This window comes from Gracilinanus agilis, chromosome 5, assembly GCF_016433145.1.
Source record: "Gracilinanus agilis isolate LMUSP501 chromosome 5, AgileGrace, whole genome shotgun sequence".
Classification (NCBI taxonomy): domain Eukaryota; kingdom Metazoa; phylum Chordata; class Mammalia; order Didelphimorphia; family Didelphidae; genus Gracilinanus; species Gracilinanus agilis.
Window position 1 is genome coordinate 71,939,878 of NC_058134.1, and position 24,638 is coordinate 71,964,515.

The window sequence follows — 24,638 nt, forward strand, 5'->3', positions numbered from 1 at the left end:
GTGAGCAGTTTTGATAAAGGGAATGTGGAGAAAATGATTCATTTTGTTTTGAACCATTATCTCCCAAAGATACAACAGCCATTAAGGCTATTTTTATATCTCAAATGGGCTGAAACTTGAAGCATGAACATTTCATATTTTACTAGACCATTTCCTAGAAATTAAAAGGGAGTTTTACTCATGAATTTGAAAAAAACAACCCAACAAAAAAATTGTGGCCTGTTAAATTAATAATACAGGAACATCTCTTCAAGCCACCATTCAAAAAAGAAGCTAGCCTGAAAACAAGGGAAAGTAACCCAGACGCCTAGGTTTCTGTCTTGAACAAACCATGTTACTTTTCAGGCTACACAAATTCTAGCTTTGACTGCTTGAAAATAACTTCTTACCAAGAAAACAGCTTTTTCTAAAAATCAGCTTGAGTATCAAAATAATTTTGATTACTTTGTAGGAGAGAACTCTGTAATTGTAAGACATGCCAATAAAGACTCTTCAAAGCAATGGACATTTAAGAAAATAGACAGTAGCATTAAGAAAAAAATTGAAGGACTGGATGCATGGAATTTAAATTAGGGCAAATGATAATCTTATTAAATACATTCTCTAAAATATATTCAAATAAAGTCAAGGATTTAATACATATCAACATTCATTACCATTAAACCTGGTACTACTTTTGAGACTGAAATTATGTTTTCAGTCTAGGAAGTTATCAGATTTGTCAACCTATACTAATAGAAGGCATTTGTGTGCTATTACACAAAAATGGTACAAATATCTACATGGTCATACTGCACAGTATGTTTTCAGCAGATCTTATAATCTTGATTTTAGTATCCACAATCTGGTCTTTCTACTTATTCTGATAAAGAGTTAAAAGCTTTCTCAGTTAATAAGTGATATTTTACAAGTCCTCATACAAATCAAAAAATTCTGTGCTGAGTTTCTTATATTCTTCAGAAGGAAACAAAATTGTATAAATTTTGCCATTACTCATGAAAAACAAAAAGAAAGAACATTTTGTGTAGCCCAAATTTGTTTAAATTTATAATTAAGAGACACAGGTATATATTAAATTCTGTTGGGAAGGGCAGAACAAAAACTTCTTGTGATTGTGTTTTCTGCCTCAGTGTTTCATTTTTCAGCCTCGTTAGAAAGTTCAATTACTCCCTGTGAAGACAATGCATTTAGAAGAGCCCAGAGTACAGAAGGGTCTTCACAATTGTGCTGCTGTTCCCAATGTAGAAAAAGTTCTTCTTTACTTCCAAGTGTCTGCTTACAAAGCAGACAGTTAAAGCCCAGATTAGACCAAACCTGAATCTTGTATGGTGTGCCACAGTCTGGGCTTGGTAGAGGCTTTCCTGATTCACTGGCTTCCAATGGAGCTTCCTCACTCTTGGTTAATATGTCCAAGTTTTTCTGATGGAGAAGGTAAATTTCCCTTTTGAGCTGTATGGGAAATGTATACAATTCCTCCTCCAAATTGTCTCTCTTCGCCAGATTTCTCCTCTCACTGTGCTGTTTCCAGTAATGAGCAGCTCGCTTCACCACTTCTTCCTGGGTTCCTTTGCTGCCTGGTAAGATTCCTTCCTTCAGTTTTCCTTGAATGTCCTCTCCATGAACATATAATAAATGAAACTTCATCTCAGAGAAAGACTGAGCAGTGACCTGACAGCGGCCACATTTGATGTCCAATTTGACTTCATTGGCTTGTCCTGGAAAGAGGTTCTCCTCGATATCTGATCTATTTTCTCTAAAAATAGAAAAAGCAGAGGTTGTGTGAGAGCTACTAGTAAAGTAGGCTGAGAATTACCAATCTGATTCCTCAAACAGTGCCACCTACCCTGCATATGTCCCAAACACATTAGCTGATGGGGAGGATGAATGAAAAAGTAACCAGCATGGGCACAGTAGAGAATGTGAGTTTAGTCAAAGAGAAATCCTGCTCATACCCAGCAAGAATGCCAATCACCTCTGGCTGGATGCACTAACTTTCTTAAGTCATTAGGGGCCACTTAGTAAAGTCACACCTCCTAAATATCTGTCCTTCCAGGGGAGCAATTTATGCTATTTTTATTTCCAGTCAATAATCTAGTACATTAGAAAGTGGAGGCAGGGAATTCTAGTCAAATAAGTACTGTCCTGAGAGTAAAGATATTTAGCTCAATTCATGGCTCTGTCATGAAGGACAATGTAACCTTGACTATGTGAACCTATGAAACTTTGAGACTCCTTTTACTTATCCATAAAATGAGTTGCTTCCAAGCTTTCAAAATCCATGACTCTGTTTATTATCTTTATTTTTTAACCTTTACCTTCCATCTTGGAAACAATATTGCATACTGGGTCCAAGACAGAAAAGCAATGAGGGTTGGACCATGGGGGTTAAGTGACTTGTCCAGGGTTATACAGCTAGGACGTATCTGAGGCCAGATTTAAAGCCAGGACCTCCCATATCTCAGCCTGTCTCTCAATCCGCTGAGCTACTTAGCTGCCCCCTCTACATTTATTTTTGAAGAATGTCCCAGAATGGGACTTTTGCTTTGATTTATTAGGATTAGATTGATTATAATTCATCACTCATTAAGAATAAAAAAATAATAAATCTTATATAAGGAAGGGGGGACCAAATAACTTATGAAACCTAAAAGCCCAAAATGGACATAAATAATGTTAACACTCACTCCAGGCCCCAAATAACAATAGAATTTCTTTCCCATGTAACAATTCCACCAGCACTCACCTCTCAACTGATTCTTCTGCTCCTTTTATACCTATGTCTCTGTTCTTTGGCCCTTTTCCCTGTGGCAATTCGCTGGTGGAAGGTTCGGTGCTGATCACAACCCTATGCACTTCTTTCAGGTGTCCAAAATAGACCCTTATGTGACCAAACACTTTGGCACAGAATTCACAGTACATGAGCTTCTTGAGGCGATTCTCACTGTGTTGAAGCTTCATGTGGGTGCTGAGACTTCCAGAGTGCACATACGCCTTACGGCAGATCCGGCAACTGTATGGCCGTCTGTTGGTGTGTGTGTTCATATGGTCTTGAAGATGGTGTTTAAATTGAAAGTGGTGGTTGCAGATGTGGCATCTGTGCCAAGATTTTTTTGTAGCAGAAAAGCCATTCTTGCACCCGCTCCCGGGTTTAGTGGAAGCACTATCACTCTGTTTCGAGCTGAGACACTTACGTGGAAGGGAATTATTTAACAAGACGTCTTGGTCCAGGCAGTCGGGAGATTTAGTTTGTATCAGAGGTGCCGGGGAGGTCAGTGGAGCCACTGTTTGCATGACAACGGCAGGCTTGGGCATGATGCTCCGGTACTTTTTCACAGTCCCAGGTTTTCTGTCTCTGAGCTCCTGTGGGTCAAGGACACACTTTCTCCGAAAAGCCAAAATGTCATCCGGGATCTTCCGTCTTCGCCCTCTTCTCTTGGCTGCCCCACCATTCAATTTCATTTTGTTGTCAATTTCCACCTTTGTGGCTGAGCAAAAGGCATCTTCACAGACACCCGGCTTAGACACTTGGGTGAGGGAAACGGCAAAGAGCTTCTCCGAGGTCCTGGTGGACACACTGAAGGTTTTTGCAAATGATGTGACTTTGTCAGACCTATGCCATAGAGAAGCAGGCCCCACAATGCCAGAGCTTGGCTTGGTTTTACAGAACATTGCTGTTTTCATTCTTGAATAAGGTAAGATTGGAAGTTTCCCTTTAGGTGCTGGAGGAATCAGCTGGACTGCATTGCCAAAAATTGCTGGGGACAGAACAGTAATGGCTTTTGCAGAATCAGCTACTGTTTCCTTGATTTCTTCACCACCAAGGGCAGGTTTACTGGCTATTGTCTTTGTATCTAAATTGGTTTTCACTGCATTACCCAGCTCAGCCGAAGGTTCCTCTGGTCCCCACGGTTTTGGAATCACAACGGTATCACCTGCCTCAGGTCCGGATTCTAAACGGCTGCTTTCATTGAGCAAAGCAGTCACTGTGATTTCAGCTGGCACCTGGTCTATTAATATCACATGTTCAGATGGATCAATGGGAGTGGGAAGTTCAGAACGGCTGGCTACTAATGGTGATGGCTGGGCGCATGTTTGTGTGTTGGTTGGAACCTTCCTAATGACACTCACAGAAGAGTTGGGGAGAGTTTCCACTTCTGATAGCTTCTTATTTCTTGCAGGTTGGTACCGAGGAATAGGCAATTTAAGGTTTTGGGGCAATGAAGTTTTTGGCTTCTGGACAGGCTGGGTTGTCACTGCTGGGGTAACATGGGGCAAAGCAACCAGAGAGAAGGTTCCCTCCTGCCCAGCAACTTGCATCAGGGCATAGTTTTGTGGTGGCATTACCAGAGGCCTAGAATTTGCTGAGGATGTGGGTTGAACTTGATCAGTGAGTGATGGTGAGTGATAGGGCAGTAGTGGGGATGTTAGGACATTAGGTGTAATTTTGGGGGCAATAGTCCTAAACTGAATTTTATTCTGTAAACTTTTCCCAGGCTGTGTTATCCAGAGAGAGATTTTGGGTTCATCTGCAATGATAATACAAAATGCCAAATAAGAGGTTATTGTAATACATTTATCCAAATGTCAACAGTTCAAATAAGCACATTAAAAGCAAATCAAAGGAAAAAAATTAAAATGAGAAGGTAAATAGATTCAAAGAAGTGTCTGATCCTTGCCTTCACATTTCTTTCTCAAACAGAATTCCTCAGGGTTGAGGTTTCAATGTTCAAACTAGTTTTAAGGTAGGACTGGGAATTAAAGCACAGTGCTTAGCACACAGTAAGTGAAGTAATGTAAGTTAAGTTAATAAATGTTTGTTTCCTTCCTTAAACAGTTGGCTTTGCAAAGATACACTATGCAAGCACCCATTACCTAGCCCAAACCTTTTATAAATATTCTTCATGACCTACAAAGAGCACACTGTATTCACTGTGTCTTCACTTAATTGTACTTTCCAAAAAAGATTGAACACAGTAAAATATGAAACCGTACCACATATGCAATAGCCACCAGTGTGCAACAGGATAAAATGGACTGTCATACTCTGAAGGAACATTCATCCTTTGCTCCATTCAAGGTCATACCACTTGGCACAATGGCAACACAATTTGTTTGCACAGTGGAAGAATTCCAGGTTGAAAGCTGGCCTTGTTTCTATTTCCCCATATGACTTGTGAATTTCTCTTGACACTTTTCAAACTGTTTCTGTATGCTTTTGCAATTAAACCACTAGCATTTTAAAAAGCTCATGTGGACCCCCCCAACCCTATCACCATTTTAAAATGTCACAAAATACTAAACAATATATAAAGAAAGAAAACATTCTCTAGCTCATACAATTAAAATACACAAACTCTTTAAGATTTACAGGGCTATGTAGCAACTAGTTTCTAGTCTCCTTACAGGAAGGCAGCATTGTCCACAGGAAAAGACTGGCCTCTAGTTCTGAACTGTCTTTCCCAGTGATGGGCAAACGTTTTTCTTTTAATTTAAATATTTTATTTTTTTAGAAAAATTTTCCATGGTTACATGATTCTTGTTTTTACTTTACCCTTCACCACCCCAGCCCCCATATCCAATGCACATTTCCACTGGTTTTAACATGGGATCAATCAAGACTTATTTACATATTATTGATAGTTGCATTGGTGTGGTTGTTTCTAGTCTACATCCCCAATCATGTCTGCCTCAACCCATGTGTGCAAGCAGTTGTTTTTCTTCTGTGTTTCCTCTCCTGCAGTCCTTCCTCTGAATGTGGGTAGCATCTTTACCATAAATCCCTCAGAATTGTCTTGGGTCGTTGCATTGCTGCTAGTACAGAAATCCATTACATTCGATTTTACCACAGTGTATCAGTCTCTGTGTACAGTGTTCTTCTGGCTCTGCTCCTTTTGCTCTGCATCAATTCCTGGAGGTCTTTCCAGTTCACCTGGAATTCCTCCAGTTTATTATTCCTTTTAGCACAATAGTATTCCATCACCAGCATATACCACAATTTGTTCAGCCATTCCCCAATTGAAGGACATACCCTCCTTTTCTAGTTTTTTGTCACACAAATAGTGCAGCTATAAATATTTTTGTACAAGTCTGTTTATTTATGATCTCTTTGGGGCTACAAACTCAACAATGGTATGGCTGGATCAAAGGGCAGGCATTCTTTTATAGCCCTTTGAGTATAGCTCCAAATTGCCATCCAGAATGGTTGGATCAGTTCACAACTCCACCAGCAATGCATTAATGTCCCAATTTTGCCACATCCCCTCCAGCATTCATTACTTTCCCCTTCTTTCATTTTAGCCAATCTGCTAGGTGTGAGGTGATACCTCAGAGTTGTTTTGATTTGCATTTCTCTAATTATTAGAGATTTAGAACACTTTCTCATGTGCTTATTGATACTTTTGATTTCTTTACCTGAAAATTGCCTATTCATGTCTCTTGCCCATTTATCTATTGGGGAATGGCTTGATTTTTTTATACAATTGATTTAGCTCCTTGTATATTTGGGTAATTAGACCCCTGTCAGAGTTTTTTGTTATAAAGATTTCTTCGATGGGCAAACTTTTTAAAGAGGGGGCCAAAGGAAAGGAAATGCTCATCTGTCAGTCTGTTTCTAAGGCAACTCTTTCTAAGTTTAATTGTATTGTATCCTACACAATGTATTCCTCAGATGAGAAATAATGTCGCATGGTTGGATAGAACATGTCAGGGGGCCGCATCTGGCCCGCGGGCTGTAGTTTGCCCATCGCTGGTCTTTCCTAATCACTAACAATGTGAATTTGGCTAAATCACTTAGTTTTTCTGAGTCTCAATTTCTCATATGTAAAATGGAGATAGTATTGTACTAACTGTATCTCAGGATGGTCATGGAAATACATGTGAGCTTTGGCTATTCTAACAGGTCCCTTCCTTAGCCTAATCTTATGAAGAGAAAAAAAAATACAGGCAAAGACTCATTCTGGAATTAGAGGCTTGTGGATCCACAATCCGATTCCTCCCCGGGGTGGAAACCAGAATTAGTAAGTAGTTTCTTGTCAAAAATCCTTACATGAAGGAAATGATCTTGGATGAGGAATTTAATCTATATTTGTAACTCTGGACGAAGTGTACAAGTTCAATGCCTTTCTTTTTGGACTGAAGCGTTCACCTATTTCATTCTACAGTTTGATAAATGGAGTGTTAAGTAGGCTAGGGACATCTGTCACAGTCTCTATATAGAGGACGCTGCTATATTTAGCTGAAATACTGGATCGTCTGGACTATCTCAAGTTGCTAGGTGCAATGAGTAACACCGAACTCATGATATACAAAGTGGCCACTTTGGATTTCCAGAATCAAATATGTGGGATATGGGGAAGAAGTGGGTATTTAAGACCTGCGTGAGACAAAACAGAACTTCAGGAGAGAAAGTTCTTATAATTTTTTTTTTTTTTACATTTTTAAACCCTTAACTTCTGTGTATTGGCTCCTTGGTGGAAGAGTGGTAAGGGTGGGCAATGGGGGTCAAGTGACTTGCTCAGGGTCACACAGCTGGGAAGTGTCTGAGGCCGGATTTGAACCCAGGACCTCCCGTCTCTAGGCCTGATTCTCAATCCACTGAGCTACCCAGCTGCCCCAAGTTCTTATAATTTAAAAAATGAGACTGGGTTGCTTTGAGGGGAATTCATAGGACCACAAGGCCATGTTTTCTGACCAAGCAGATTAATGACCTGAACAATCCCAGAAGTTATGGTAAATCAGGTGAAATGATCTGCGTTCCCAGAAAGACAAAAAAAGCCGAAAGTGATTTCTCTACTTCTTTTGAGAGATCCAGACTTTTCCCTCATACTGACTGCTACCTACAACAGCAATCTGGGCACACTGCTGTTATGAAACCATGAAAATGGAAATGTTTTGTATCATTTCTAGGGAAAAACCAGGTTGCCCAAAAAAGTGACACAGAATTTTGAAAGAGACCACAGAAGGCCTCCTGAGGGCTGGTCTCCTGACCCAATCCAATCTTAATTAATTGTTTCTTCTACTGCATAACTGATTACAGCCATCCAGCCTTTGATTGAAAATCTTTCCCAGAAAGGGGTTTCTAGGGAAACCTCCTGGGACAGCCTCATTCTAATTTTAAAAAGTTCTTTTTGTCAGGAAGTTTTTCCCTTAGGGCTAAATCTTCTATTCATTGCTACCCAGGGTCTAAACAGAACAAATAAATCCAGTCCCTCTTCTCTGTGAAAACTCCTCATTTATTTGAAGAAGTCACCCCTTAAGCCTTCTCTTTTCCACTCCAAACATCCCTAGTTCTTCTGACAAATCCTCATATGATATCTTCTCAAGGCCCATCATCTCTCATATTTATTCTCTGAAAGAACAACATTCTTTCTAAAATGTGGCATCCAGAACTGAACACAATATTCCACATGTCACTTTGTCAAGGCGAAGCACAGCTGGACTCTTGACTACTTATTTCTTGACATTTTGCTTCTCTGAATACAGCCTAAGATCATCACATAAACTTTCTGAACTGCCAGAGCATATTGTTGGCTCAAACTGAGCCAGCAGTCTACTAAAACCCACAGGCCTTTTTCAGATAAATTGCTACCTATCCATGCCTCCTCCTTTTGAAGTTAAATTTTCAACTCAAATGTAAGACCTTACATTAACCCCCTATTAAATTTCATGTTACAATTGGTCTAACATGTTATCCTAAGCAATTATTGGATTCCTACTCCTTAATGCAATATTTGAACTATCCCTCCTAGCTTTACAAATTTCATACTTCAAAAGGGTAAGCTTTATGCCATTTCTGCCTTTATGTTCAACCTTAAAACAACAACAGAAAAAGGCTGAGCTGCAAAGGACTAATTAGAGTTTCATTGGGCCTTTCACTAGAAAGTTCTTTCCAAGCTATTAGTGACTTTTGGGGGGGGTACTGTTACTTAACCAACCCCCAAACATTTATGTTAAAAAATTTTTTTTTATCAGTGAACTTGCATTTAATAAGTCTTTCTCTACTATGTGCTGGCAGTTATATTAGAGACTGGGGATACAGAGGGGGAAAAAATGGAATGTTTCCATCATCAAAACCTATGTATGGGAGAAACATTTTTCACTGTTGTCCTTTGTACTCAAATAGGACCAAAATGACACCACAATATTAGGGTCAATTTATAGTGTGTTCAAATGGGGCTTATCAGACCAATTTGATATCAGAAGGTTCTACCACAGGTTGGACACGAATAGTCAATATGAACATTTGGAATGGACATGTCTCTAAATCTGTCCATTTCATGTGAACCACTATTTTTTTTTTGCTTTGCTGATAGAGCACAATGTCTTCTTTGAGATGGTTATCCCATGCCGGAGAATCCTGTGGCAATGACTCCCTTGTCTCACAATTGATATCAAAGTTCTTCAGAGAGACTTTAAGAATGTCCTTGTATGGGGCAGCTGGGTGGCTCAGTGGATTGAGAGCCAGACCTAGAGATGGGAGGTCCTAGGTTCAAATTTGGCCTTAGACACTTCCCAGCTGTGTGACCCTGGGCAAGTCATTTATCCCCTATTCCCTACCCCTTATCACTCTTCTGCCTTGGAACCAATACATAGTATTGACTGAAGATAAGAGTTTTTTTTTTTTTTTTTTTTTTTTTTTTTTTTTTTTAAAGAATGTCTTTGTATTGATGGCAGCACAAAATAAACACAAGTTGATTATAGTGACTGGGAGTAAACCAGAGTATCAGAAAAAGCCTCATAAGGGGGCAACTGGGTGGCTCTGTGGATGGAGAGCCAGGCCTAGAGACGGGAGGTCCTGGATTCAAATCTGACCTCAGATACTTCCCAGTCATGTGACTCTGGGCAAGTCATTTAACCCCCATTGCCTATCCCTTTCCACTCTTCTGCCTTCGAGCCAATACACAGTATTGACTCCAAGATGGAAGGTAAGGGTTTTAAAATTTTTAAAAAAAAGAAAAAAGAAAAAGCCTCATGTGAGAGATGACTCAGCTTTAAAGGAAACAAAGAGTTTTGGGGTCTCCACAAGAGGTGAAGTGCCTTACATATGTGAAGGAAAGACTGTGCAAAGGTCTGGAGAGAGGAGATGAAGTAGCATGGGGGGGCAGGTTAAGGTGATCAGCTTAACTGGACCATAGAGTAGTGAAAAGGAGTAAATACCCTTGAATAAAAAACAAGGCAAAACAAAAATATATTTAGATATACTCTTGTTACAGGGTGCTTTTTTCAAAGATGAAGCCCTTCTATAGGATAGGTGTGCATTCTAGGTAGAATCCAAAATTGTTCTCCTGCATTGGAAAATTGTATAACCTGTGTCTTTTTGCCCTTCAGAGATTTTGTGTTTTCTTTTTAAAATGTACCATTTGTGCCAAATATGTACCATGAAGATTTTTGGCATTAAAATTTGTTGTACAAAGTGAATGAACAATGGAAAATTTTACCTAACTTGCTTTGCATTGTGGGGACTATTTTGTATGGTACCATAAAACTTTACATAACCAAAAATTCATTTTCTCTATTTCAGTAAATTGAGGGTCAGAGAGTTCAAATCCATACTTAATACATTCATTAAAATATTCTGTTTATTGTATATTAATTGTATGTTATTTAAAATACCCTTTTGTTCTATCTCCTTAGGCCCAACAAAGGTCTCATGTTGTGGTAAAAGTACTGATTTAGTTTCAGGACATATGAACTTGGGCAAGTTGTTTCACCATTATGACCAGTTTTCTCTAATGTAAAATTAGGAGCAAAAATGAACACGTTGTTTTTAAAGGTCAGAGCCAGTTGGAAATTCATAGACAATGACTATGTTTGGTCATAGATCAGGCTCTGGTAAACTTAGAGCATCTCATGTCATATATTTCCATATTCTTTCTCATATTAGAGATGAATGAAATTGAAATGTGACATGAACAAAGCCAAAAAGGTGTAGTGAGGATAAGAGATAGGACTTGACCCCAGTTCCGCTAACTCCAGAGTCAGTGTCCTTTTCACTTTATCATGTATTGTTATAAGAGCTCTAGACCAGTGATGGGCAAACTTGTTGAAAAGGGGGCCAAAGGAAAGGAAATGCTCATCTGTCAGCCTGTTTCTAAGGCAACTCTTTTGAAGTTTCATTGTACTGTATCCTACTCATTGTATTTGTCAGATCAGGAATAATGTCTGGCGACTGGATAGAACATTTCAGGGGGCCGCATCTGACCCATAGGCCATAGTTTGCCCATCTCTGCTCTAGAGGATACAAAAATTACTAAAGTAAGGCCCCTGGCTCTAAGAACTAACAATTTATTAGGGAGGATATATACAAATCAGAAAATAGTTGAAGACCATATATGGAGTACTACATAGAACAATGTAGATTTTAAGAAGAATAAAAGTTTAGAGAAGGCAAAAGTAAATAGAATTTGTAATAATTTTGGTGAAAGCTTATTGAAAGACATTGGCTGGATAAGGAAGGATGAGTAGGGTTGACTGAGGAAAGGGGAGGACATTACAGGATCTGTGAGAGACAGTAAGGAATCTGACCAGATTAGAGCAATATGGAGAATAAATTTGGCAAATACTTCTACTAATGACAACAATATTGATAAAGCACTTGAAAGTTTGCTAAGTGCTTTACAAATACTATCTTATTTTATCCTCACAACAACCCTGGGAAGTAGGTACTATCATAGTATTTTACAAATGAGGAAAAGGAGACAGATAATGGGTAAGTGACTTTCCCAGGGTAACACAGCTAGCAAGTATATGAGGCTAAATTTGAATTCAGGCCTTCTCATCTTAGGCTCAGCATGCTATGCTTTATACCACAAAGCTTTTAATTATGAAATGAAGTTTAGATCTGATACAGTAACTAGCAGGAACTTGTAAATAGTTTTGTTTTGTTTTTCAGAAGAGTGATGTTTTAGTAAGAAACTTTAGTTTTAGTTAGAAGCAGTGTTTTAGTAAATTAAACTATGTGATATAATGAGATTAAAACTACCCTTCCCATCTTTAGATTTAATCACCAAAGATGAAAACATCTCCATTTAACTTACAAGTTGGGTGGTCTGTAACCCACGTGTGCTAGAGTGAGTGACAAATCAGAATTTACTGACTGCCTCCTGATTGTGACATGTAAACTAAGAGGAAGGCACAGGAACGAAAGCAAAAGAGGCCCCTTTAAAAAGAGAGTCGTGTGAGCTGAGGGCTCTCTTCTGGTTCATGAATGGGACCTGAAGGATCTCTTCTAGTTCTTGCTTGGACGTGGAGGAGCTCTGGACCTGGGTCCCTGAGACCTTGGTGGGACTGCTCTTAAATTTCATCCATGGTGAGTGAAGAAGGCTGACTCCTTTAACCTCGAAGGAGGTACTAGCCTCTGGGAGGCTCCCTTAATTGGGAGAAGCCCTTGTGGTTAAAACCCTTGTTAACTGACCTTTAGGCTCTGGCTGGGCCTCCGGAGCCCTGCTGGAGTAAAGCCCAGACTTGAATACAAATCTCTTATTCTACCTTCTTCTCATCTCTCTACTTCCACTCTCTCTTATATTTTGTAAACAAACTTCCATAAAAGTCATTTTGACTTGAGGTTATCCTTTAATTGGGGATTGATAATTATTCAATTCCCTGGCAACCTAACTTTTTAATATATTCAACCAAAAACTCTCTTTTCCCCCTTATAACTAGCAGCAAATATGCAAGATGTAAGGGAAAAGAAAGACTAGGGAAAAGGAAATGAGATGTGTGTATGGTTGGTACATGAGGTAATGAATATCTTGATTAGAATGATGGCAATAAGATTGGTGATTATTGCAGAAGTACCAGGGTTACAACTTATGTGTCATCCCCATCTTTTTTTTTCTGACTAATCCTTCCCCCAATATTTTGCCAAGGTGTGTTGATTTCACTTTTGTAATATGTCTTATACATACCCTCTTCTTTCTTTTTTTTCTTGTTTACACTTGCTTTATTCTTTGATTTAATTTATTAACTTAATGCATGATACAGGCAAGCTTCACTCATACATAAATGAGGAAACTGAGTCTAGGAAAAAGAAGGGTTTCTTTTTTCCCCCAAAGGACACATAGGCCATGGCACTCAAGCCTAGAGTTTAGGTCTTTTGGCTCTCATTCAGTACTCTGCATTGTATGCTATTAGGTTAGGTCACCCAGCAAAATACTTTCCTGGGCTAGGAAAAAAGATAGATAGTGATGATGGTGATGATGATGATGATGATGATGATGATGATGATGATGATGATGATGATGATGCCTGAATTTGGAGTTGGAGGTTTTCCTTCCATTTGAACCTTTCTGACCCTTCCCACTGTAATGATTACATTTTCTTGGAGACTTTCTCCAACCTCTTTCACCCTTCCATTGTATTGGTCTTCTCCCCCTCCCCCCCCATGTACTTCTTTATGAAATATAAAATTACCCCATTTTATTTCTCTTATTATCCTCTTTTTTTAACCCTAGTTTGTTTACACACACACACACACACACACACACACACACACACTTCTAGCTATCCTGATAATAACAATTTTTAAGAGTTACCAATATCATCTTTTCTTAAAGGAATACAAATCATTTTAATTTATTGAGTACCTTATAAAAAGGGTTTGTTTGTTTGTTTGTTTGTTTGTTTCCCTTTCTTAATTAACTTTTGGTGATGCTCTTGAGTTCTGTATTTGGGCATCAAATTTTCTGTTTAAGTCAGGTCTTTTCTTTAGGAATGCTTGAAATCTTCTATTTTATTAAATGACTATACTTTCCCCTGCAAGAATATAGTCAGTTTTGCTGGGTAGTTGATTCTTGGTTGTAGACCCAGTTCCCTTGCTTTCCAGACTATCATATTATATGTCTTCCATTCCTTCAGTTTGGATGCAGCCAGGTCCAGTGTTAATCTAACTGTGGTTCCATGATATCCAAATGATTTCTTATTAGCAGTTTGTAGTATCTTTTCCTTGGTCTGGTCTGGTAGTTCTTAAATTTCACTATAACATTCCTGGGCATTGTCAACTGGGATTAAATGCAGGAGGTGATCTATGGATTCTTTCAATCTCTACTTTACCCTCTTGTTCAAGAATATCAGGACAGTTTTCTTGAATGATTTTCTGTAGAATGATGTCCAGGATTTTTCTTTTGTCATGATTTTCCAGTAGTCTAATAATTCTTAAATTGGTTCTTCTGGATATATTTTCCAGGTCTGTAGTTTTATCAATGAAGTATTTCATATTTTACTCAATTTTTTCATTATTTTGATTTTGTTTCATAGACTCTTGCTGCGTTGTGAAGTCATTTGCTTCTAGTTGTTGGATTCTAATTTTTAAAGACAGAATTTCATCCCTGCCTTTTTGGTCATCCTTCTCCTTCTGGTCTGTTTTTCTCAGTAGGCCATCTTTCACTTTCTTTGCCTCGTTTTCAAGCTGGTCAATTCTGGCTTTCAAGACACTATTTTGTTGTTTTAGTTCATGTGCCTCTGTTTTCAGATGATTTATTTTACTTTTTAAGTTCTTTCCCTAATTGTTTTCAGGCTCTCTTAATTGTTTTTTGAATTGTGTTTTTAGTTCTTCCAAAGCCTGAGTCCAATTCACTGGAGTTTCTGTACTTTTTCTTGGTGTTCCTTGGCCCTCCTCTGTTCTGTTTGCTCTTTCTTCACTACCTGGATAGAAGCTGTTGATGTAATTTCTTTTTTCTTTTTCTGTTGTTTACTCATATTTTCTCATATTTTTTTCCTTCTTTCCCCCATCATTGGCTGTAATCTTGACTCTCTGACTGGACCTATGGGTTTGGGCTATTCTATCCTGAAGTGGCTTCTTCTCTGCTCTACTGATTAACTAGATTAGGCTGCTGGAGTATTAATGAGCCCTAAAGTCAGATCTTCCCCAGCTGGCAGCAAAAGCTGAAGGTAAAGGTGAAAGTGTGGAGGCTGAAGGGATCTGGGCTTCCCGCCCTATTTTCGAGGTATTCTGTAGGGGTTGCAGCCTTTGCCCTGGGATCCGAGTCAGCAGAATCTTAGCGCAGTTGGTGGAGGAGGGGTGTTGGAGACTGAGCTTCCCAGCCTTCTGAAGGCTTCTTATCTTCCCTATTGATAGACAAGATTAAGCAGGGGAAGAGCTGATCTGTGGAGCTGGATGTGTTCTGAGGCCAAAACCTGGAGAAGTAGAGGCCCGAGATGGAGAGTGGTGGCTGTGATTAGGCTGCCCTCCCCTCCTTGCCTCTCCTCCAGCTGCTTCCTTGCCAGCTGTGGGTATAGTCCTGAGCCTGGCACAGCTGTGGCAGCAGGGCACTCCCTCAGGGCTTGAGCACTTGCCCAGAGATTTCAGCAAGCACCGGAGACTCAGCACAGTGCATGGGGAAGGGGTCCTGGGACCTTCCTTCTTTCTTTTCCTTAAACCCAAAAATTCAGCCTTCTTTGCATACCTTTTAAGTTGAATTGAGCAGGAGGGTCCCCCAGCTCTGTCCTGTTGTTAGATTTGGTTTTCTGTCCCCTCAAAGCACTTTGTTTTTGATTGGTGTAGAAGAGTTTTAACAGAGGTCTGGACTTTTGCTGCTTTTAAGTGGTCATCTTGACTCGGCCCCCACCAAACATTTAATTGTACTGTTATCTAGTGTACATCTTCCCAACCTGTCCACAAAATTAGCATAAGTATCTTTGTGAAATACTTTGCTGAAATCTAGGGAAGTTATATTTATAACCATCTCTTTTTCTAGTAGCCTAAGAACTGTCAAAAAATAAAATGAGGTCAGTCTGGCAATGATTTGTCATTCTTGATAATTCTTGATAAAAAAAATTCTAGGGCTTTGTCATCATTGCTTCCTTTTCTAGAGATTTAAAGCCATTCATTTATATAGGATAATCCTAGAAGTTCTAGAATATTTCCAAGAATCAAAATCAAATTCAATAAACTATGCTTTTCAGACTCCTTTCTCTTGCTTTTTATTGAAAACTGGAGCAACATTTGCCTTTGATGGTCGTGTGGCACCTTTCCCATTTTCTATGATCCCTAAAAGATTAGCAATCACACCTGTAGGTTCTTACTATGCCCTTGTAGTGCTTCCTCTAGGCCTGGTGACTTGATTCAGTTCAATATTGAATACTGCTATCAGACTTTTTCAATCCAAAAGCTGTCTGCCTTGGCAAAAAAACTGTTATTTCAATGAACCTATTGTGATAATGTGGTCAATTCATTTTTGCTAGCTTTGCCAATAATTATCTTATGAATTCTCTACAAGCAGTTACCTAGGATGCTGGGAATTTTCTTCTAGTTTTCTTGATACTGTATGGTTACAAAGGGAGTACACAGATTTTCATTGGTTACCCTTTTCTCTCACTATGTTATCAGTTCATGTTTTCTCTTCTGTTAATCTATTTCTCAAGTAATCCCACAGACTAAAATGTCAATAGGAAATGTTTATTGTTGTTTAGTCATTTTTCAGTCAAGTCTGACTCTTCATGATTCTTTTGGGGATTTCTTAGCAAAGATATTAGAATGGTTTGCCATTTCTTATGTTAGGCAATTTTAACAGGGTTCAGTGACTTGCCCATGGTCATATAGCTAGTAAGTGAGACCAAATTTAAACTCAGGGAGATAATTCTTCCTGACTCTGGACCCTGTACTTTTGGTTAACAAAGAAATAAAAATATAATACAATATAATGTTAACTTGTGGTTCTTTTAACTCAATCTGCAATCTGCTGGGATCCATTTCTATATGATTTTGACACCACTGCTTTCTTTCACACCATTTTTCATTTGTAATGAATTTTGTAGCCTATTCAGAGTCCTACATTGGGGCTTTTCTCAACTTCAGTTTTTTGGAGACTGGTACTCCATGACTTGCAGTCATATAACATTCCTCAAAGAATCCGGATATTAATTAAATGGGCCTTTGTTTTAGTACCAAGTTTGGGGTTGTTAGAAGCACTGCAGTTTTCCAAACAAAATTTAGTTGTCTATGTCTGCCCATCCCCACACCCCCAACTTTGCCATCCTCTGTGACATCTAAGAAACAGATACTTATGGACTGGTTTTAGGTTTATCCTTCCAATTCTTAATCATAGACTGGACAACTGACGTACTTCATTAACTTGGTTTTTCCTGTGTAAATAGTTTAGCTAAACTTTTGAGTGACTATGAATCGCGCTTAGGAGTCAGCAGTATTCTAGGGATTTGATGCTATCTACATAAGCCACCTATAAATAAGAGTATCTAGAGGAACTAATTATTTTTATATTTCTTCCAATTGGACTATGGTTGAATGTCTTCCATGACAGTGGTAAATGTCATTGGTGAAGATATGTCTCCTTGTTTTATGCCTTGATCAGTAATAATCAAAAAACTGAACAAGATTATATTTGTTAGAACTTTCAAGGAATCTATATGATTTTGATAGGAAACAAGCTGTTGGAGGAGAGCATTTAAGATGGCATTTTGCTCTTCCTCATCAAATGCTTTTCTATAGTAAACAATAAGCATAGTAAGATCTTATATCCTTTTCACATTTTAGTCAAATGTATGAATGGAAACATGTGGAATGACACAGGATATTCTTTGTAAATGCCTATTTCTATTCATGCTTTTGTCAAAAATATTCCCCATCTACATTTGTATAGGTTATTCTCATAAAGAATTTGTAGAAGAAAGAAGAGTAAACCATATGTATTGTTAGTTATCAATACTTTTTTAATTACTCTTATCAATAATAGTAAGGTCTAATAATAACTCCCTAAAAAGTTTGCTCTCTCCCCCTTTTCAGACACCACAGAAATTAATCCCTAAACTGGTGTCCTCTACTTGGTCTACTTCAGCTGCTTTTCCCACCTTTCTTTTCTTTAGTGAAATTTCTCCTTCCTAATGTTGCAAGGCTACCTGGGATGGTTCCATTGTCATTGATGGGGAAATAAGAGTTGTCACAAAAATCATTACAGATTCTTTTCATTTTTCTCCCCCTCCTTCACCCAGTTTGTCCTCCTTTCAGATTAATTCTTAATTATTCCAGTGAGGATGTGGCTTAACTGGAGTCTCATCAAACATTCTTTAAACTTATTTTCTTTTCCCCTATTTCTCACTATTTTATGAAGTGGTAATGCTTATAATATTCTAGTATCTTTTTCCATATGATTTCACAAATGAATTTATATTCTAAACTAGATTTGCCTTTGCCTATTGAATCCCACTCCTTGGAAAAGAGATCAAGTATTTGCTGCCAAAGCAGTTTTCTAGGTTCTTTTACTTTTATTGTAGCAAAGAATTTACACTGGTTAAACTCTTTAAGAAAATGTAAGTATCGATGTGCATATGTACCCTTTTACCTATTTCCCATTTTTCAGGAACAATAGCTAATTTAAATATATCAGTTTGGAATCACTTTAATTGTTTGCCATATCTTATTTTTAATCTTTTTCTACATTTGGGATTCATTTGGATCTTTGCTTTAACAAGACAACTGTCTGACTAGTGAGACTGGTATTTTAAAATAAATCCTATATTAGAAACTAACAATTTTTCTTTCTACCAGAATATAAACAATTTCATTTTTCATGATTACTGTTCAATGTTTGCCAAAAATCAATACTTTCTATTATCCTTTAAAGAAAATATGATCTAGAAATGTGTCCCTACTGTATGCTCTCCAAGCCTGTGCCTTCTTAATTTTCTTACTCTTGAAGCATATTTCCTAAAATATTTTCATCATTTTTTCTTACACACACATCTGTATTAAAATACATGTTGTTTAAGTTTGGACTGCCTAATCAAGTTCTTTGTAAAAATTTTCCACTTTCTTTTTACAAAATTGTCTTTCCACTGGGAAATTGAATTACTGTTTATTTGGTATATGTTTCTATGTACACATGTTATATCTCCTATGAGGATGTCAAGTTCCTCAAGGGCAGGATTCATATTCCTTTGTTTGAGAATTTACCATAGTCCATCTTACCAATCAATCTCTTTGAATCATTGAAATCTGCTTTTCTTAAGTATAGGGAGTATGTCAGACCATGCCCAACTTTTCTATTCTTCTCTATCACTTCCCCAATTTCCATTATTTGTACTTAAGCAACTAGTGCTTCCTTAATTTCTCTATTCTTCAGAAAGATTACTTAATAATTATCTGGGTTTTGGATAAAGCCAGGTCTTAAATTTATGGCCAAGAATTTACCTCTTGGACTAATCATCAAGGTACAGGACTTCAAATGAACATTCAACATGTTTCCGGTCATGAGATTATCTTGGCAGATGCTTTATGAAAACAAGATGATGGATCTCAGAGATCAGCCTGAACTAAACAGAAGTTGTACTCCAAACTTCTATTATATTAATAACTTTGTTTTTAAGGAGAGGAAAGAATGGGCAAACAACATTATTTTAACAAATGTTTACAAACTCATTTTATCAGTTAATATTTTAAAGAAACAAAAGAACCTATGGTTTGTCATCTTGTGGTTTTCATATCCATCCATTTTATTTCTTACAGAGTAAAGATAAAATATTTCAAATATATTTTATGTATTCATGATACAGAACTTTCCCCCTTTATTAAAGTGTTATGAATAATAAGGTAAGTGAAGCCAAGATGGCAGCTTAGGAGCAGCAGAAGCTGGAATCACTCTGAGAATGCTTTCAAATCAACCTTAAAATAGCACTTCAAAACAACCGGAGTCACAGAATCAACAAGGGGGTGGAGTACGGTGACTCTCCTAAGGAAAATGCCTGAAAAGGTAGGCAGAGAGGGTCTCTTTTCATAGCATAGGGGCAACCAGAAATAGAACTGCAGACAGAGGAGTATAGGCCATCTACCCCCCAACTTATTGCAACAGATTCCAAAACTGAGCACAAGTCAACTTTGAGAACCCAGAACTCTGCCTAAGCCAATAGTAGAGCACCCCATGCCCACCTCTTGAAGTCCCAAGCTCTGGCACACGTCTACAGTGAGGCCCCAAAGTCCAAAGCACTAGGCCTATCAAGCCTGCAGCAAAGCCTCTAGCCCAGGGGTTGGCAGTATGGCTCTCGAGCCATATCTGGCTCCACCTCCCGACTGGCTAGTCCGGGCAGAGCCCCAGGATGTGCCCCAGGGGACCTTTCAGCCCCTGCCCCATATTCCAGCACCTTCCGCCTCCATCCTCCTCCTTCATCCTCCTCCTTCTGCACGTGTTTATGGCTCTCATGGCCAAAAAGGTTGCCGACCATTGCTTTAGCCCCAGGACAAAATAGCTCATAGTACTCTGAGTCTTTCAAGCCAGAAAAGCCACCACCCTTCTACCCACCTACCCCCAAAAGACTGGAAAAATGAGCAAACAGCAAAAGAAAGGCCTAACCATAGAAAATTTCCAAGGAAATAAAGAAGAGCAAGACACAGACTCAGTAGGGGACAATGAATTCAAAGCAGCTGCATGAAAAACTTCAAAGAAAAATGGAAATTGGTCTCAGCTACTGGAAGAGCTCAAAAATGAATTCAAAAAATCAAATGAGAGGTGGAAGGAAATTGGGGAAAAGGAACGAAAGTAATTTAAAAAGAGAATAACAGTTTAAAAAGCAAAATTGGTCAAATGGAAAAAGAGGGACAAAAATCCAGTGAAGAAAAGAGTTTCCTAAAGAAAAAAAAAAAACGAAAACAGAATTGACCTTCTAGAAAAGAGAGTTTTAAAATTCTGTTGAATAAAAGAGTTCCATAAAAATTAGAATTGAGCAAATGGAAAAGGTTTAAAAGATCCTGGAAGAAAATGTCTTTAAAAATTAGAATTGGGGAAATAGAAGCTAATGACTTTATGAGACATCAAGAAACAATATACAAAATTAAAAGAAAGAAAAAATAGAAGAAAATATTAAGTATTTCAGTGAAAAAAAAACTACCTAGAAAATAGATCCAGGAGAGATAATCTAAGAATTATTGGACTACCTGAAAGTCATGATAAAAAAGCCTAGACATCATATGAAAGAAATTAGCAAAGAAAATTATGCTAGTATTCTTAAATAAGAGGGTAAAATAGAAATTGAAAGAATCCACAAATCACCTCCTCCAATAAGCTCCCAAATGACAACTGTTATATTGAAACTCTGGGAGTTGGGAGTCCGCACTGTTGATTGACAGGTGGGGACCGTTGGATCTTAGAATGTTCCCAGGGGCCGTGAGGACAGGGGAGAAAGCAGTTGGCCCAGGGGGGTATAAAATACCCTGGCAGACCTTACTTGGGGTTCCTTTCCTTCCCTTGGACTGGAAATCTGTGGATCCTGCTTGTGGGGATTGGTGACTTGCTTGGCTCAACCTTGCAAGATCCTCCTGTCTTGTACCTGACTAGCATTGTCAACCCAGACCATCACTCTTCTGATTCTACTGCCCCTAGATATTAGGAAACCAAATCATCTGTGGTTATCTAGATTTCCCAGGGCCTGGGAGGGATCCGGGAAGTGGGCAGGAGAAGAAGAAGTAGGTGGAAAGGGGTGGTATACCTGAAGGCTATTTAGGCATAACATCTAGCAGAAAGAAGAAGCTGAAAGACATCAAGCAGCAGCTTGCTTACTATGGTTTGGCTGTGGCCAGGCTGAGCCAGAGAAGCTAACTACCAGGATCGATTACCTGCCTACAGCTCTGAGGGTTTATTATCATCAAAGTAGTCAGGGTTTCTCAATTCCTTTATTCATTTCCAATACCCCTCTTTGCCAATTATAGATAAAGCCTTTCAAGTACCTTCCTAGAGTGGTTATTCATAACTTCTCTGGGAAGGGAGATACGCAGTCAGATAAACCGTTACCAAAGCTAATAGAGCCCAATATCCATTATCAATCAACCCCAGGTGGGACCTGAAGGGATACCATCCATTGACCTGAAGGATCCTGCCTGGGCACTGTTGTAAAGGAGGGAGGTGTCACATCATCTAGCTAGGGGCAAGCCTCAGTTGATCTTGCCCTAGCCACATAGCTGTACTCCAGTGCTGTCACACATTTACCAGTGGTAGTATCCAGTTTAGATTACCCTCCCTCTCCATCTATCTATATATCTTTATTTATGTAACACAACTCCCAGGAATATTATAGCCAAATTCAAGAACTCCCAGGCCAAGGAGAAAATGCTGCAAGCAGCCAGAAAGATGCAATTCAAATATCATGGAGCTACAGTCAGGATTACACGGGATCTGGCAGTTTCTACATTGAAGGATTGGAAGGGCTGGAATATGATATTCTAGAAGGCAAGGGAACTGTGTTTACAACCAAGAATCACTTGCCCATCAAAACTGACTATATTGTTTTAGGCAGGAAAAATGGTCATTTAATAAAATGAAGATTTCCAAGCATTCCTTATGAAAAGACCAGACATAAACAGAAAATCTGATGCCCAAATACAAAATTCAAGAGAAGCATAAAAAAGGTAAATAATGAAAAAAAATTTAAGGAACTCAATATGGTCGAATTGTTTATACTCTTATATGGAAAGATGATATTTGTAACTCTTAAAATTTTTATCATCATAGTAGTTAGAAGTAGTATACATAGAGCATGTAGTAGTAAGCTATTTAAGATGATATGCAAAAAATATCATGGGCTGAAAAACAATATTACACTGAGAGAAATGAGAAGAGAAGAGTAAAATGGTGTAAATTATACCACATAATTATACCACAGGCAAGAGGTAAAAAAACTATTATAGTGGAGGGGAGGATGAGGGTGGTGACAGGCAATATAGGCAAGGCTTATCATAACTGATTCAGAGAGGGAATAACAGCCAGACTCATTGGGGTATAGAATCCTATCTTACCCTATAGAGAAGCAGAAGGTCTTTGAATAAGGGGGAGAGAACTGAGGGGGCAATGAAAAGGCTCTATATTTATAGAATATAATAGGAGGGGAATAAGAAGTGTGATGATGGAAGGGGAATACTACAAGGGAGGGGGACTGGGGGTGTGACTAAAAGCAAAACACTTTCATGGAGGGACAGAGTAAATGGAAAAGTTGTATGATTAAAATGAGGAAAACAAAATGGAAGGGAATATACAGATGGTAATCATGACTGTGAATATAAATGGGATGAACCCACCCATAAAATGGAAGCAGATAGCAGAGTGGATTAAAAACCAGAATCCTATGATATGTTGTTTGTATTTGAGGCAGGTAGACACACACAGGGTAAAGGGAAAGGAATGGAGCAGATTCTTTGGGGCTTCAAATGAGATAAAAAAAAGCAAAAGTAGCAATCATGATCTCAGACAAAGTTAAAGCAAAAATAGATTTGATTAAAAGAGATAATGAAGGTAATTACATCTTAACAGAAAGTAGTAGAGCCAATGATGTGATAACAGTAATATATATTAATATATAATATAATATAATATATATTATATACGCATAATACATATTATATATAAAAATAAAAAAGAAAGAAGGGAAATGAATGAAATTTAAATAATTTAATTAAAATAATCTAATTCTTCAAAAATGGATTGGTCAAAGAACAAATTATAGAAATGATTGATGATTTTATTAAAGAGAATGGCAATGAAGAGACAACATATCAAAATTTGTGGGATATAGCGAAAGCAGTACTTAGGGGAAAATTTATATCCTTGAATACTTTTATAAATAAAATAGATCAGTAAACAAAGCAGATCAATAAATTGGGAATACAGCTGAAAAAAAAAACTAGAAAAAGAACAAATTAAAAATCCCCAATTAAAGACTAAATTGGAATTCCTAAAAATCAAAGGAGAAATTAATAAAATTAAAAGAGAACTACTAAATAAGACTAGGAGTTGGTTTCAGGAAAAAAAAACAAATAAAATAGATAGAGCTTTAGTTAACTTGATTTAAAAAGGAAATAAAAAATAAAATTACCAGGATCAAAAATGAAATGGGTGAATTCATCTCCAATGAAGGGGAAAGTAAGACAATTATTAGGAACTACCCAATTATATGACAATCTGATGATCTAGATGAAATGGAAGAACATTTACAAAAATATAACTTTCCCAGATTAACAGAAGAGGAAATAGAATACTTAAATAATTCCACATCAGAAAAAGAAATTGAACAAGACATCAATGAACTTCCCAAGAAAAAAACCCAAAGACCGAATGGATTTAGAAGTGAATTCTATCAAACATTCAAAGAACAATTAATCCCAATACTATATAAACTCTTTGGCAAAATAAGCAAAGGAGTCTTATCAAATTCTTTTTATGACAAATATGGTGCTGATCCCTAAGCCAGGAAGATTAAAAAATAGAGAAAGAAAATTATAGACCAATTTTCTTAATGAATATTTATGCAAAAATCTTAAATAAAATAATAGCAAACAGACTACAGCAACATTTTAGGAGGATTATTTACTATGACCAAGTTGAATATATACTAGGAATGAAAGACTGGTTTAATATTAGGAGAACTATCAGCATAATTGACCATTATTATGGGGAAAACCAGGGGTGTTAACTTAAATATAAAATGTGGGCTCAGTGGGGTGGATAGGAGACAGGAAGGAACAATGGGTAAGACTTTACAAGCCAGGGAACCAGGTTTAACTATAAGGGGAATGACCGTTGACAGAAATGGCAGTTAAGCCTGACTGTCACCCTGCCCCACCCAGCCTGGAATAGCTTCAGATTATTACATATACACAATGAGGACTTTAAAGTACTAAAAACACATAGGGAAACAGTTTAATTATA

At 37.9% G+C, this 24,638-nt stretch overlaps 1 protein-coding gene across 1 annotated transcript in view; it reads right to left on the reverse strand.

Annotated features, from left to right (window-relative positions):
• Positions 1 to 1,039: 1,039 nt before the first annotated feature.
• ZNF438 (zinc finger protein 438) overlaps positions 1,040 to 24,638 on the reverse strand; it is a 29,788-nt gene continuing 6,189 nt past the window's right edge. The window contains exons 2-3 of the mRNA XM_044678708.1: positions 2,744 to 4,526; positions 1,040 to 1,753 (exon numbers count right to left, since the gene is read on the reverse strand). Coding sequence (XP_044534643.1) covers positions 1,135 to 1,753; positions 2,744 to 4,526 — 2,402 coding nt within the window. The 3' untranslated portion in view covers positions 1,040 to 1,134. The remainder of the gene's footprint in view (positions 1,754 to 2,743; positions 4,527 to 24,638) is intronic.